Below are 15,817 nucleotides of genomic sequence, written 5' to 3'. Positions count from 1 at the left end.
TGCGCGCCCCGCTTCCGCTCCCTCCATCACTTCCGGTGAGGATGGCAGCGCTCTGATCCCCGCCCGGGAACTATATGGCGCTGTGAGCCTGAGCCTGGCCGGGACCCCATTCCCGCTCTACACACACACAGTGACATGGCCACCACCGCGGAGCTGTTCGAGGTACGTGCGGGGGCCTGAGCTTTGCTGCAAGGCTCCACCGTATACAAGGGGGACCGTGACAAGTATACACTGGTAGTGTCACAGTATACAGAGTTACAGTATTATACAGGGTGTAGTATACAGGAGATAGTATGTAGAGATAGTATACAGGAGGTAGTGTACAGTATGCTGAGAGTGTATAGTTATACTAGTATACTGGAGGTAGTGTACAGTATGCAGATATAGTGTACAGTATGCTGAGAGTGTATAGTTATACTAGTATACTAGAGATAGTGTACAGTATGCAGAGATAGTATACAGGAGGTAGTGTACAGTATGCTGAGAGTGTATAGTTATAATAGTATACTGGAGGTAGTGTACAGTATGCAGATATAGTATACAGGAGATAGTATACAGTATGCAGAGATAGTATACAGGAGGTAGTATACAGTATGCTGAGAGTGTATAGTTATAGTAGTATACTGGAGGTAGTGTATAGTATACAGGAGATAGTGTACAGTATGCAGAGATAGTATACAGGAGGTAGTGTACAGTATGCTGAGATAGTATATAGTTATAGTAGTATACTGGAAGTAGTGTACAGTATGCAGATATAGTATACAGGAGATAGTGTACAGTATGCAAAGATAGTATATAGTTATAGTAGTATACTGGAGGTAGTGTACAGTATGCAGAGATAGTATATAGTTATAGTAGTATACTGGAGGTAGTGTACAGTATGCAGAGATAGTATATAGTTATAGTAGTATACTGGAGGTAGTGTACAGTATGCAGAGATAGTATATAGTTATAGTAGTATACTGGAGGTAGTGTACAGTATGCAGAGATAGTATATAGTTATAGTAGTATACTGGAGGTAGTGTACAGTATGCAGAGATAGTATACAGGGGGTAGTGTGCAGTATGCAGATATAGTATACAGACTTACAGTAGTATACAGGGGGTAGTGTGCAGTATGCAGAGATAGTATACAGGAGGTAGTGTACAGTATGCAGAGATAGTATACTGGAGGTAGTGTACAATATGCAGAGTTAAGTTGGCCACACATCTAAAGATTATCTGTCCAACCAGCCAACTAGTTGATTGGTTGGAATGAAAATCTGGTAAGGTATACAATCAGCAATTTGCTCCCAAACGCTGGAAAATGGACAAAAACTGTTGTTTGAACAAATTGTTTAGATCAAACATTTAACAAACTTGTCTGAACGTCCATTTTCATCTGTTTTCTGGCATTTAGGAGCAAATTGCTGATCATCAGTTACTCCCATTCCTTACCAGATTTTCATTCCAACCAATCAACAAGTTGGCTGGTTGGATGTAAGTTGGTCTAGTGTGTGGCCAGCTTAAGTATATAGTTATAGTAGTATACTGGAGGTAGTGTACAGTATGCAGTGTTAGTATATAGTTATAGTAGTATACTGGAGGTAGTGTACAATATTTTGAGATAGTATACAGGGGGTAGTGTACAGTATGCAGAGGTAGTATACAGGGGGTAGTGTACAGTATGCAGATATAGTTTACAGAGTTACAGTAGTATACAGGGGGTAGTGTACAGTATGCAGAGGTAGTATACAGGGGGTAGTGTACAGTATGCAGATATAGTTTACAGAGTTACAGTAGTATACGGGGGTAGTGTACAGTATGCAGAGATGGTATACAGGGAGTAGTGTGAAGTATGCAGATATAGTATACAGGGGGTAGTGTGCAGTATGCAGATATAGTATACAGGGGGTGGTGTGCAGTATGCAGATATAGTATACAGGGGGTGGTGTACAGTATGCAGATATAGTATACAGGAAGTATTGTACAGTATGCTGAGATAGTATATAGTTATAGTAGTATACTGGAAGTAGTGTACAGTATGCAGATATAGTATACAGGAGGTAGTGTACAGTATGCAGAGATAGTATACAGGGGGTAGTGTGCAGTATGCAGAGATAGTATACAGAGTTACAGTAGTGTACAGTATGCAGATATAGTATACAGGAGGTAGTGTACAGTATGCAGAGATAGTATACAGGAGGTAGTGTACAATATGCAGAGTTAGTATATAGTTATAGTAGTATACTGGAGGTAGTGTACAATATGCAGTGTTAGTATATAGTTATAGTAGTATACTGGAGGTAGTGTACAGTATGCAGTGTTAGTATATAGTTATAGTAGTATACTGGAGGTACTGTACAGTATGCAGAGATAGTTTACAGGGGGTAGTGTACAGTATGCAGAGATAGTATACAGAGTTACAGTAGTATGCAGGGGGTAGTGTACAGTATGCAGAGATACTATACAGAGTTACAGTAGTATACAGGAGGTAGTGTACAGTATGCAGAGATAGTATACAGGAGGTAGTGTACAGCATGCAGAGTTAGTATATAGTTATAGTAGTGTACAGTATGCAGAGATAGTATATAATTATAGTATACAGGGGATAGTGTACAGTATGCAGATATGGCAGAGTTACAGTAGTATACAGGGGGTAGTGTACAGTATGCAGAGATAGTATACAGTTACAGTAGTATACTGGAGGTAGTATACAGTATGCAGAGATAGTATACAGTTACAGTATGCAGAGATAGTATATAGTTATAGTAGTATACTGGAAGTAGTGTACAGTATGCAGATATAGTATACAGGAGATAGTGTACAGTATGCAAAGATAGTATATAGTTATAGTAGTATACTGGAGGTAGTGTAGAGTATGCAGAGATAGTATATAGTTATAGTAGTATACTGGAGGTAGTGTACAGTATGCAGAGATAGTATATAGTTACAGTAGCATGCTGGAGGTAGTGTACAGTATGCAGAGATAGTATATAGTTACAATAGTATATAGGGGATAGTGTACAGTATGCAGACATAGTATACAGAGTTACAGTAGTATACAGGGGGTAGTGTAAAGTAGGCAGAGATAGTATACTGGAGGTAGTGTACAGTATGCAGAGAGAGTATATAGTTACAATAGTATACAGGGGGTAGTGTACAGTATGCATATATAGTATACAGAGTTACAGTTGTTTACAGGGGGTAGTGTACAGTATGCAGAGATAGTATAAAGGAGGTAGTGTACAGTATGCAGAGATAGTATACAGTTACAGTAGTATACGGGGTAGTGTACAGTATGCAGAGATAGTATACAGGGGGTAGTGTGCAGTATGCAGATATAGAGGGGTATTCAATATGAAATATAGACTTCGCTGTCGACGTTTACGTTTCATATCGGAGTTTTTACCTGCGTTAAAGTATCGGGCGCGCGCCCGCTTATCCGCGTATTCAATATGAAATAAACGAAAACGAGAGCCTGCGAAGTTGGATTTGCGTAAAGTTACGAATTTTCCTTAAAAAAATTGTAGGACCCCCCTAAAGTTGTAAAAACATGGGGGATCACTATGGGTACCCCAGTTTTAGCCTGTAATTGAAAGTCGGGGATTTAAATAGCCGCAGCAGGTGTTTTTTTCCCGACATTGAAGAAGTGATGCAGAAGAGCACTTAGGTTATTTTTTTCATTTTTTTAAGTGGTCCCATCAAATTTGGGGTACATGAAAATGGGTACTAGCATATTTTGATGTCCCTAAAGTAAGTTTTTAAAAATTCTGCAATTGTGCACCTGCCGCTATAATTCTATTCTAGAAAACACCTGCCGCATACTTGCAGAATAGCCCTGAACCTATTTCCCTATTGTTAAACAATTTTTTCACCCCAATTTTTAAATTAATTTTTTGGGGTGTCCCTATTTTTTTTTTTAAACTTTTTTTGACACAGTTCTTTTTTAAATGTCATTCCCAGGGGTGCAGGCTATTTTTTTTAAGCCTGCACCCCTAAACCCCAATTCTGCACTTTTTTTCGACACCTATTCAATGGTGAAAAGTTATCCCCGTTTTTTATCAAAGACTTTTCAAACCTGCGAAAAATCTTTGAAATTGAATACAGTGTAAAACTAAAACCTGCGATAATGACGTCATAAGTGCGATATTAACGCAAAAACGATGTTTTCGCTCCCATATTGAATACCCCTAATAGTATACGGAGTTACAGTAGTATACAGGGGGTAGTGTACAGTATATAGAGATAGTATACAGAGTTATAGTAGTACACAGGAGGCAGTGTACAGTATACAGCTATGCTGGCCATACGCAAGTACGATGCGATTCATCCTACGTTTTCCCTTGAACTCCCCAGCAGTCCCGACGGCACAATTTGGTGCTTTTTAACACACACAATCTGCATACGATTACGATAGATATGATGTGCTGCACATCTGATCACACGATACATTTTAAGAGCGGCGGGAGTGCGCATCGGATCGTATCCTACCTAAATACTACATGATTTCGACATGATTCATAGTACGACGCATCGCAAGTCGGGCAATCGGGCCGAAATCATGCTAGTGTATGGCCAGCATTAGAGTAGTATACAGGAGGTAGTGTACAGTATGCAGCGATAGTATAGTTACAGTAGTTTACAGGAGGTAGTGTACAGTATGCAGAGATAGTATAGAGTTACAGTAGTATACAGGAGGTAGTGTACAGTATGCAGATAGTATAGTTACAGTAGTATACAGGGGGTACAGTAGGCAGAGATATTATACAGTTATAGTAGTATACTGGAGGTAGTGTACAGTAGACAGATAGTATACAGTTACAGTAGTATACAGGGGGTAGTGTACAGTATGCAGAGATAGTATACAGGCGGTAGTGTACAGTATGCAGAGATAGTATACAGGCGGTAGTGTACAGTATGCAGAGATAGTATACAGGCGGTAGTGTACAGTATGCAGAGATAGTATACAGTTACAGTAGTATACAGGAGGTAGTGTACAGTATGCAGAGGTAGTATACAGTTACAATAGTATACGGGAGGTAGTGCACAGTACGCAGAGTTTCAGCAATCGGAATAGTGAGTTGTATACAGGGTCTTTGGCGCTATATATATAATATATGAATGACACTGGCAGTATACAGAGACAGACTGTAAAGGGGGGGGGGGGGTCACTCAGTGTACAGGGGGATGGACAGTGTGATAGTTTCATGTGACACCTGAGGCCATTCATGTGTGCGGTTTCTTCTCAGCCAAGGGAGTGGGATCACTCACAATTTTGCCTAAGAACACAGCCATGAATAAAGAATGGTACCAAAACATCCTCCAAGAGCAACTTCTCCCAACCATCCAAGACAGTTTGGTGATGAACAATGCCTTTTCCAGCTTGATGGAGCACCTTGCCATAAGGCAAAAGTGATAACTAAGTGGCTTTGGGAACAAAACATCGAAATTTTGAGTCCATGGCCAGGAAACGCCCTAGACCTTAATCCCATTGAGAACTTGTGGTCAATCATCAAGAGGCGGGTGGACAAACAAAAACCCACAAATTCTGACAAACACCAAGCATTGATTAGGCAAGAATGGGCGGCCATCAGTCAGTATGTGGCCCAGAAGTTGATTGACAGTATGCCAGGGCGAATTGCAGAGGTCTTGAAAAAGAAGGGTCAACACTGCAAATACTGAGTCTCTGCATAAACTTGATATAATTGTCAATAAAAGCCTTTGACACTTATGAAATGCTTGTAATTTTACTTCCGTATACCATAGTAACCTCTGACAAAAAGGTCTACAGAAGCAGCAAACTTTGTGAAAACCAATACTTGTGTCATTTTCAAAACTGTTGGCCATGGCTGTACATAGCAAAATTGTCCAAGGAAGGACAAATAGTGAACTAGCGACAGTCATGGGTGCCCAAGGCTCATTGATGCGCTTGAGGAGCAAAGACTAGCTCGTCTGGTCCTATCCCACAGAAAAGATACTGTAGCACAAATTGTTGAGAAATGTAATGCTGGCTATGGTAGAAAATTGTCAGAACACACCGTGCATCATAGCTTGCTGTGTAGCCACAGACCAGTCGGAGAAACCTATGCTGACCCCTGTCTACTGTTGAAAGCCCACGGGACACGCGAGTGTCAGAACTGGACCATTCAGGAACGGAAGAAGGTGGCCTGGTTTGATCAATCACTGTTTCTTTTACATCATGTAGATGGCCGGGTGCGTGTGCGTCATTTACCTGGTGACGAGATTGCACCAGGATGCACTATGGGATGAAGAAAAGCCAACGGAGGCAGTGTGATCCACTGGGCAATGTTCTGCTGGGAAACCTTAGGTCCTGTCATCCATGTGGATGTGGATGCTATTTGACACCCTTACCACCTGCCTAAAGATTGTTGCAGGTCAAGTACACCCATTGATGGCAGTGGCCTCTTTTCAGCAGGATAATGCTCCCTGCCACAATGCAAAAATGATTGAAGAATAATTTGAGGAACATGACAAAAAGTTCAAGGAATCGATTGTGTTCACTCTAGGTCCGGCGCCGGAACTAGAAAGGGCACTCCAACGCACTTGCACCTGAAAAGGGGTGTGGTCATGAGAAAAATGGGCGTGTATTTAAGACGTGCCCCTATTTCATCACTCGTGCTTGGAAAAAAAAGTACAAGCCATGGAGGCCCCACCTCGCAATTTACTGGATTGGAATGACCTGCTACTAATGTCTTGGTGCCATATACCACAGACCACCCTTAGGAGGTTTGTGGACTTCATGCCTTGACGGGTCAGAGCTGTTTTGGCGACACAAAGGGGACCTACCCAAGATTAGGCAGGTGGTTTTAAAGTTATGGCTGATAACTGTATAGCTGCACCTACATTGTGCTTGCAGCTCCTTTCTCTTGGCAAGGTACGATACCCCTTGTAAGATTCATCTAATTTTGATTGCACAGTTATTTTTCTTTTTTAAATACATTCGCTACATGGTATAATTTTAGCGCACGTTTTGGAGTTGGAGGAAGCGATGGTTGTATCTTTGCTCCGTATCCATCTACACACTAGTATTAAGTTTGCATGTAGCTTACTGCGTGCAAATCAAAATGGAGAAGTAGTAACGCGAGTATGCAGGCGTATCATTGATCATACACAAATAGGACTTCTTAACATCAACTTCTTGCCTATCTCTAGAAGCGACATAGATGTAATATTGCACCGTCAATTTCTGAGCTGGTTCCGGAAGAGCGTGACCATTTTTAGGTGTACAGTTGCTATAGATGCTAGCATTCACAGCATTAAGGGCTCTATCCTTTTAGGTGTGTGTTAGGTCCTGCAAGCCGTTCTCATGACAAACTCTCACTGAAAATTACATTTGCAATGCAATTCCAAAGTCGCATTGATTTTTCAAGGGAAGTTCCCTTTTTTTTTTTGCCAAAAACCAGGTGAAAAGGTAGGGGAAATATGCTAAGGTACAAATGTCGGGACACAGTGCAGAACCTCTGGTATACCTCTCCCCTGGATGGGGTTTAAATTGCATAATTTGGCCAATACAGACATGTCTGTTTTTAGGTGAATTTCTCCAAAAAGCTCAGTAATAGACTTACTGATGTGTGACTCGTATATTAGCGTTCCCTCTAGGCTGTTTTAGCATTGCCCGATTTCAAAAGGGCAGAATGTTCCCTGCCCATTTTGGCAGCACCCCGCTAAAACAGCCTGCCGGTTGCTGGCAACACCCATGGGCTGCAATGTCCCACGGGTGGGAAAAATAGTGGTGCATAGGTCACCGCCGGAGAATGCATGCCTCCGGCATCTGTTCACTGACCCAGGTGAACTTGGGGACTGCCCGGCATGTTCGTAAGTGCTGGACATGCCCGCATGTGGTAAAAAGGGGTAGCATCTTAAAGATGTGCCCCCTTTTCTTGCTCCTGCGCGAGTCAGAGTGTCTTTTCTCTAGGTACAGCCCCCTGCCCAGCACCAGACCTACAGTGAACACTAGGTATATGGAGATATTGTATTAATGGGAGAGGGGTTTTTTTTTTTTTTTTTTAATCACTGCCCCCCTAACCCGGCTTGGACACATCTTCCCGGGCATCAGACCTTGCTCTCCCATACTCTGCCTTACCTCTCAGCCTTGAGGTACGGCTAGGGGCTGGCGTGATGGTTTAGACCAGTGTTTGCTAACCTTGACACTCCAGCTGTTATGGAACTACATAACCCAGCATGTACTGCTACAGTTTTGCTATTAGGGTATGCTAAAACTGTGGCAGGGCATGCTGGGATATATAGTTCCACAACAGCTGGAGTGTCAAGGTTAGCAAACACTGGTTTAGACTCTCCATCATTCCCTCCCCGATACAGCCAACTTTGTCCCGCAGGAGGGGCACAAATGCTGCTTCTGCTGCCCCAGGCTGACAGTCCCACGTTACCTCCCCCTCTGCAATGCAGTGCCCCCTACTCATGGTCCGCCCCTGACATCAGAGCTGGACCTGGTACGCAGTTGTCCCTCTGCTGGCTATGGGGCACTGAGTCCTTCACTTCCAAAATACTGGCAGCAGCTTGGCGAATATGGGCGTCACCGTCCCACTGCAGGTGCCAGGGCGCCTCCAAAAGGGCGGGGACATTTTTGCATTTTAAAATAAGGCACGGTGCAGCACCCCATTAAACCAGCCTAGTGGGAATGCTAAATGTTACAGTTCTTTGAATTTAATAATTGTACGATACAGTTTAAGTGAGATTAATTTGAAGATTCACTATAGTGGCAGAGCTATAAAGCATTTTATTTTGCAAATGTTTAAGGCTGCTAGATTATTGCATCTCATTACAGGAGGAGTGATATCTCTATTCATTTAAGAGCTTGATAAACCTGTGCTGGTCCAGCAGTAGAGAAATGTATTATATAACGAAATAAGGCGAGGCCCCTCCCCTCACAGCTCTCACTGGTTGCCTGGACACGGCCTCTCCTTTCCCCTAGCGAACCGGCAGCCCCCACCCCACACACTGCAGAAGAAAAGTTCCCAGACACCTATCCACCCACCTACAGTAACAATACTTCACTTTCTCCTCCTTGCGAACTGTCATCTTCCGCCAGAGAAAAGGGTCCCTATCCCATGAACTGGCACACGCAGCAATACCATCACCGCCGGAGGAGAAGATGGAATAATTAGTACCCCCAACGAATCTGCACCTATAGCCTCTGGAGGAAAAGGTCCCGGTCCCACTATGCTCGAAACTGCATACTTTACACTTATTTAACACATACACACGTTCGTTTTTCTCTGTCAGCTTAGTGTAATGGTACTTTCTAATAAGCTTCAAAATAGATCTGTCTGTAGTCTGGCTATCTGGAGCTCAGTTACATGAATAACTGAGAACATCCTATAGTGAGAAGAACAGAGTACTAAAAACAATAAATCGGAGAAAAACATTAACTTGTAGTTATACTGTTCTTAAACTGATGCAAACCATTAACTATTTAAAAGCAGACAATCAAGGTTTCATGATCGCTTCTCTTTAAAAGCTGCTGTTGTGTATGGACCACACATTCTCTTGTTGCCATCATTTTTTTTTTTTTTTTTTTTTTTAAACTATGTTGGCCTCCTTTGTGTTCAACATTGAGGTTTTCATAGACTGTACTTTGTACAACTGTACAATAGATTTTAAAGAGGTGCGTTTTCTCCTGAGTAGTTCAGTGCTATGTAGATAAAACATATTAGACTACTGACTCCAGTGATAGAAAATCATTTATGATGACTTCCAGTGTACATATTGCTCCCAGTCCCTGTTGGGCAACCAATGCTGAATACGTTTTTGATTTTAGGAGCCGTTTGTTGCTGATGAATACATTGAGCGACTGGCATGGAGAACTCCAGGCGGAGGATCCAGAGGAGCAGCGGAAACATTTGATCCAAAAAGGTACTTAACTGTGGCATGATGGTTAATTGGTGTCCATTACATAGACTGTTTTATCATCCGTAAATTTTTCCCTGGCTAAGGGGCTTTGCACATAGCTAGATTATCAGGCTTGGTGGCAATAGTGATAGTCCATAACAGCCAGATATAGATTTAATCCTTATAGGACATGTTAGACTAATTAAAGTGAATGTATAATTTGTTGTAATGGATTTTACCTAGTGTTGGTTAAATGTGCGATGTTATTGATAATGTTTAGGGTTTTTCTCCCCTTGATGAGCAGACAAAATTGTCTGTCTGTTTTTCTTGTTGCCTCCTTTCACATATAGTGTATTCCGATGAAGTGAATGTTATACCCTCTTTTTTTGGTAGCATAGTAGAATAAATATTAATGTTATTGGCTTTATAGAAAACATCTAATATGGATACAAAGTACAATTTTCCATGATCATTCCTGTAGTTTCAAATTCATTCAAAGTATAACCGACTAGTTATCTCAGGGATATCCCGATTTCTGTACCATATACAAGATTTCACACCGTTAATAAAGCTCAAGAACTGAGGTGTAGATAATAGTTTTCAACAACCTCCTACCTGTGGTAAATTTACCACAGTCCACCTGTGGTAAATTCAGTTGTTTGGACATGATTTTGAAAGGCATACACCTGTCTATATAAGGTCCCACACTTGACAGTGCATGTCAGAGCACAAACCAAGCATGAAGTCCAAGGAATTGTCTGTAGACCTCCGAGACTGGGGAAGGGTACAGAAAAATATCTGCTGCTTTGAAGGTCCCAATGAGCACAGTGGCCTCCATCATCCGTAAATGGAAGAAGTTCGGAACCACCAGGACTCTTCCTAGAGTTGGCCGGCCGTCTAAACTGAGCGATTGGGGGAGAAGGGCCCTAGTCAGGGAGGTGACCAAGAACCCGATGGTCACTCTGTCAGAGCTACAGAATCAGAGCTATAGCATTCCTCTGTGGAGAGAGGAGAACCTTCCAGAAGGACAACCATCTCTGCAGCAATCCACCAATCAGGCCTGTATGGTAGAATGGCCAGACGGAAACCACTCCTTGGTAAAAAGCACATGGCAGCCCACCTGGAGTTTGCCAAAATGCACCTGAAGGACTCTCTGGTCTGATGAGTCAAAGATTGAACTCTTTGGCGTCAATGCCAGGCGTTATGTTTGGTGTAAACCAGGCACCGCTCATCAAGAGGCCAATACCATCCCTTCAGTGAAGCATGGTGGTGGCAGCATCATGCTGTGGGGATGTTTTTCAGCGGCAGGAACTGGGAGACTAGTCAGGATAGAGGGAAAGATGAATGCAGCAATGTACAGAGACATCCTGGATGAAAACCTGCTCCCGAGCGCTCTTGACCTAAGACTGGGGCGACGGTTCATCTTTCAGCAGGACAACGACCCTGAGCACACAGCCAAGATATCAATGGAGTGGCTTCAGGACAACTCTGTGAATGTCCTTGAGTGGCCCAGCTAGAGCCCAGACTTGAATCCAATAGAACATCTCTGGAGAGATCTGAAAATGGCTGTGCACCGACGCTTCCCATCCAACCTGATGGAGCTTGATAGGTGCTGCAAAGAGGAATGGGCAAAACTGCCCAAAGGTAGGTGTGCCAAGCTTGTGGCATCATATTCAAAAAGACTTGAGGCTGTAATTGCTGCCAAAAGTACATCAACAAAGTATTGAGCAAAGGTTGTGAATACTTATGTACGTGTGATTTCTTAGGTTTTTTTTTTCTTTAATAAAATTTGCAAACATCGCAAAAAAAAACTTTTTACCAGTTGTCATTATGGGGTATTGTGTGTAGAATTTTGAGGACAAAATTAATTTATTCCATTTTGGAATAAGGCTGTAACATAACAAAATGAGGAAAAAAGTGAAGCATTGTGAATACTTTCCGGATGCACTGTATGTATGTGTCTGTGTGACCCTGCCTGTATGTGTGTATGTATGTGATTTAGTTCAAAAGCAGAGCAACATGTTAACTTAAAATTTTATAGTTAAATTAAATAAAACGCCCACCAAGTCTTTCTATATGCTAAAACACGTGTGTTTCAGTGGAACAAAAGATTTAGTGACGGTCGTGGTGATGTCGAAGATGCAGGGGCAAAACTATGGGAGACAATGGAGGCGCCTGCCGCTGGATTCCAGCTCTGAAGGGGCACCTCCCCCATTGTCCACAATATATTCACCCCACTTAGGGCTGTAACTATGTACCCGGAATGTCACGGCCGCCCAATGCATGGTATTCCTTCCCGGCACCTGAGAAGCCACAATACACTAGTGCAGAGCTCCATGTCATACCATCAGCTGCTGCCTATCTATAGCCTGTCTGCATGCAGATTGCTACATTGCAGTGTCAGTGGCTGTGACGGGGAGGCACCAAATTATAACTTGCCTCCGGGCGTCTGGGGTTAAGTTACGCCACTGAGAGGATGATTAACGTCCCGGAAGGCCTTGCACATCAAAAATAAATAGAAATGTGGAAAGAAATTGAGAAAATTGTTCGAATTGACCATCGACTGCATCCGGATAATGAATCTACATTACTACAAACATGTTTTAACAACTTTGCGGGAAAGAATCAGGAGAAAAAGGCCAGAGTTGGTTAAAAATGGTTTCATCCTCCATCAGGACAGTGCACCAGCACACAGCTCTGTCTGTGAACCAGTTTTTGGCTGAGAAACAGATTGCAGTGCTAGAACACCCTCCATACTCGCCAGACCTAACACCGTGTGACTTATTTCTTTTCCCTAAAGTCAAATCTGCACTCAAGGGAGCCTGTTTTCAATCAGTTACTGAGGTAATGAAGAAAACAATGGAGCTGTTGAAACAGCTGATGGATAATGAGCTACAGCACGGCTTTGACCAATGGAAAATAAGAATGCAGCGGTGTGTGGATACAGAAGGGCAGTGCATAGAAGGGGAATGGTATTAAAGTGTACTTAAAATAATCATCAATTATTGCATCAGTATTGTTATTAGCCACACGTCGTATGTTTGTGTCTCTGTGTGTGTGTGTGTGTATGTCTCCATGTGGCCCTGCCTGTATGGGGATGCTGTCTTTTTTGCTAGTGTTACATTAGCCTGAGAAGTTCCAACATAACCTTAATGCTAATTGAATCTACCCCTTGGTTTAGGGGTGCTGCAAAATAATTACTTCCATGAACAGAGAAAGTTTGGGAACCACTGCCTTAAAATATAGGTTATTCCTACCTTTTTACCTGCTCAGGGGGCTGCCCACAAAAAAACTTGTTTCCTCTGAAAAATCAGTGCAAGATTGAATTGCAATTTGGAATATGATGTGCAAGTTCGCCTTGAGAACTGCTTGCAGGACCCTATAAGTTTCAAGTGTCTGATTGAGTGCACTGACCAACCAAATATATTGATTGTTGTATTCAAATACAGGAACTTTCTGTTTACTTCACACTTGGGGTGCCTGGGCCCATAACCTATTGATATATAGCCTATTGGGGTGGTGTCAGGCGGAATGTGAAAGTGACTGTTAAGCCACACAGAGAGTCCTTAATCAGGATGCTGGGTTTATTGATATCAACAGGGTAACTGGTAATACAGCATTATCAGCGGTATTGCAAGGTTTAACAGCGGTATTTAAGTGTCTCACCTCAGGAGCTAAGGGCCTGATTCAGAGCTGAACGCTCTGACCAGAGCGCTCGCTCTGAATCAGGGTCGTCCCAGCTAAATTTGGAGCGGCCTCCTGGCCGCTCGCATAGCTGTGGGTGACCACCCACAGCTTATGCGAGCGGCCAAAAAGATGGTCGCGATGGTCAAAGACCATCGCGACCATCAGGCTTGCGACGAGACCCTGCGGTAGGGTCTCGCTTCCGCAAGCCCAGGAGTGATTTTGGCTCTATCAGAGCCAAAATCACTCCCACTGACATCATTACTGATGTCAGTGGGGCCGGACTCAGACGGTAGGCGTTCCCATGGGAACGCCTCCGTCTGGCAGTCACGCCCCCGGCACGCCCACCAAAGGGGGCGTGCTGTCAATCAACATCGACAGCACGCCCCCTTTGGTGCGAGACCCGGAGCGACGGAGAGCCCGTCACTATCTGGGTCTCGCGCATGCGCACGACGGAGCTCCCTCCGTCGTGCGCATGCGCAGTGGGGCAACATCGTCCCGTTTGCTCACGAACGGGTCTGAATGACCCCCCTAAGTTCTGTGCATCTGCACAATACTGTGATACTTTACACAGTAAAGATGGCACCATTGGTACATGAGCAGTAGCCCAGTGGTGACATCATCAGGTCCAGAGGTCGCACCACCCTCTGACTCTGGGTCCTAGCACCCAGCATGTATAGTAAAGAGAGGAAACCTTGCCAGAGCACACTACTCTCTAACAGGGGCTTTCTACTTCAGGGTCCATAGGGGGTCCACAGGGTTGACCTTGGGGTATAGGTTGGGAACCAAATCCGGGCACCACGCAGTTAAAGCTTTTAGCTCCCAGGATGCACTTGGGTCCACTCTCCCTATAACCCCACCCCCAAGCCAGAGGCACCTCAGTTTAAGTTGGTGCCCAGCCGGAGCCGGGTCACCGTTTAGTGCAGTGGGGAGCTGATTAGCAGCCCCTAAACTTTATTTTTTCTAAAGGCCAACATTTTTTTTTATTTTTACTTTGGATTCTTCAGAGCGGCAGCGTCAGACTGTCCATAGGACGTCTAAGCTGCCGCTCCGTCACCCCGCTGGCGCTGAGACGCTAGTACAGATCTGGGGATCTCAGCGGGACCCCAGAGTCTGTACTAGCCGAACTCTGCGGGCGCCCTGGACTGCTGCCGGATCCACGGGGAGCAGGTAAGGCGTGGGTCACCGCTTGCGGTGATCCGCGCATTTGAAATGCAGTCCTGTGCCTCCGGTCTCTGGGGACAGACCGGAGGCGCCGGCAGTGGCGGCGGGCTCCCCATACCCCGTGTGTCCACTAGACCACCGGGGACTTAGTGTTCGGTGCAGGGAGCCGGCGTCCCGGGGGTTAATAGCCGGCCAGGGGAGGCAGCCTTCCCTGTTGCAGCGGCTCCTCCCCTCAGCTCAGCGCGCCTTTCAGTATCTATAGTCTGGCGTCGCTGAGCTGCTTCCTCCGCGGGCCACGCTTCTTCTGAGGTCTCCAGCGGCCATTTTCTTGTGGTGCAGCAGAAATCTCTGGAGATGGCAGTGAGTCCAGTCCCCCTGCGTACCTCACCATCAGGTCAGTGTACACAGCGCTGTAGCCTTCCCAGACACTGAATCTGGGTAAGTTGCATGCAGTGTAATAGTGCAGTATATTATGACATATTTATGTATATATGTGTATATCTGCATTGTATGTGACTTATGCTAGTGCTGACTGTCTACTTTATTCTCTCACCTGTCAGTGTATATATATCCCTTTTTCCTTATCTGCCCTAATACAGCTGTACTTGGGGTGGTTCTGAGACCTCACATTTATATACTTGTTAATATTTGTGAGGTTTGTCACATACGGTTGCGTGCTGCACGTTGCCATATTTTGAGTGGAACTGTGTGTTGCATACGCTGAAAATGGGTTCCTGCAGCTAATATTTAGTATCAGTCAGGACCAGTATAGCGCTGCTTGATCGCAAGGCTTGGTCAGATATGTCTGACCAGGAGATAGAGCGTTATACTGCACCCATTTTTACTATCCTGCAAGCCATGTGCTGCAGGTGTTAGTGCGGAGGATTTAACTCTTAAAGGGTTCTGTATGTGGCGTCATCGGGTGCCGGCCCCTTTCACGACCCCCTTGGGCGGTTTGTTTTCTCGGGATCCTCTTAATTGCGGATCGCCGGGCGGGCCCCATTGTTGTACCTCACTTGGGGTTACTTCACCATACTGCCCTTTTTCATCTCAGGGTATCTCGCAGTTTCTTGCACTCTTCCCCTGTGACACAGACTATCGCTCCCTGCAGGGGTTTT

At 44.2% G+C, this 15,817-nt stretch overlaps 1 protein-coding gene across 2 annotated transcripts in view; it reads left to right on the top strand.

Moving 5' to 3' along the window:
- Window positions 1-3: 3 nt before the first annotated feature.
- LOC148477429 (exocyst complex component 5-like) overlaps window positions 4-15,817 on the top strand; it is a 73,434-nt gene continuing 57,620 nt past the window's right edge. For both annotated transcript variants that reach the window (XM_088456763.1, XM_088456762.1), the window contains exons 1-2: window positions 4-162; window positions 9,781-9,875. In XM_088456763.1, the coding sequence (XP_088312889.1) occupies window positions 136-162; window positions 9,781-9,875 (122 nt within the window). In that variant the 5' untranslated portion in view covers window positions 4-135. The remainder of the gene's footprint in view (window positions 163-9,780; window positions 9,876-15,817) is intronic.

The sequence above is a fragment of the Taudactylus pleione genome, unplaced genomic scaffold, assembly GCF_031769625.1.
Source record: "Taudactylus pleione unplaced genomic scaffold, aTauple2 ptg000712l, whole genome shotgun sequence".
Taxonomy (NCBI): domain Eukaryota; kingdom Metazoa; phylum Chordata; class Amphibia; order Anura; family Myobatrachidae; genus Taudactylus; species Taudactylus pleione.
Note: the sequence above shows the minus strand (reverse complement) of the source record. Positions and strands in the feature narration are given on the sequence as shown.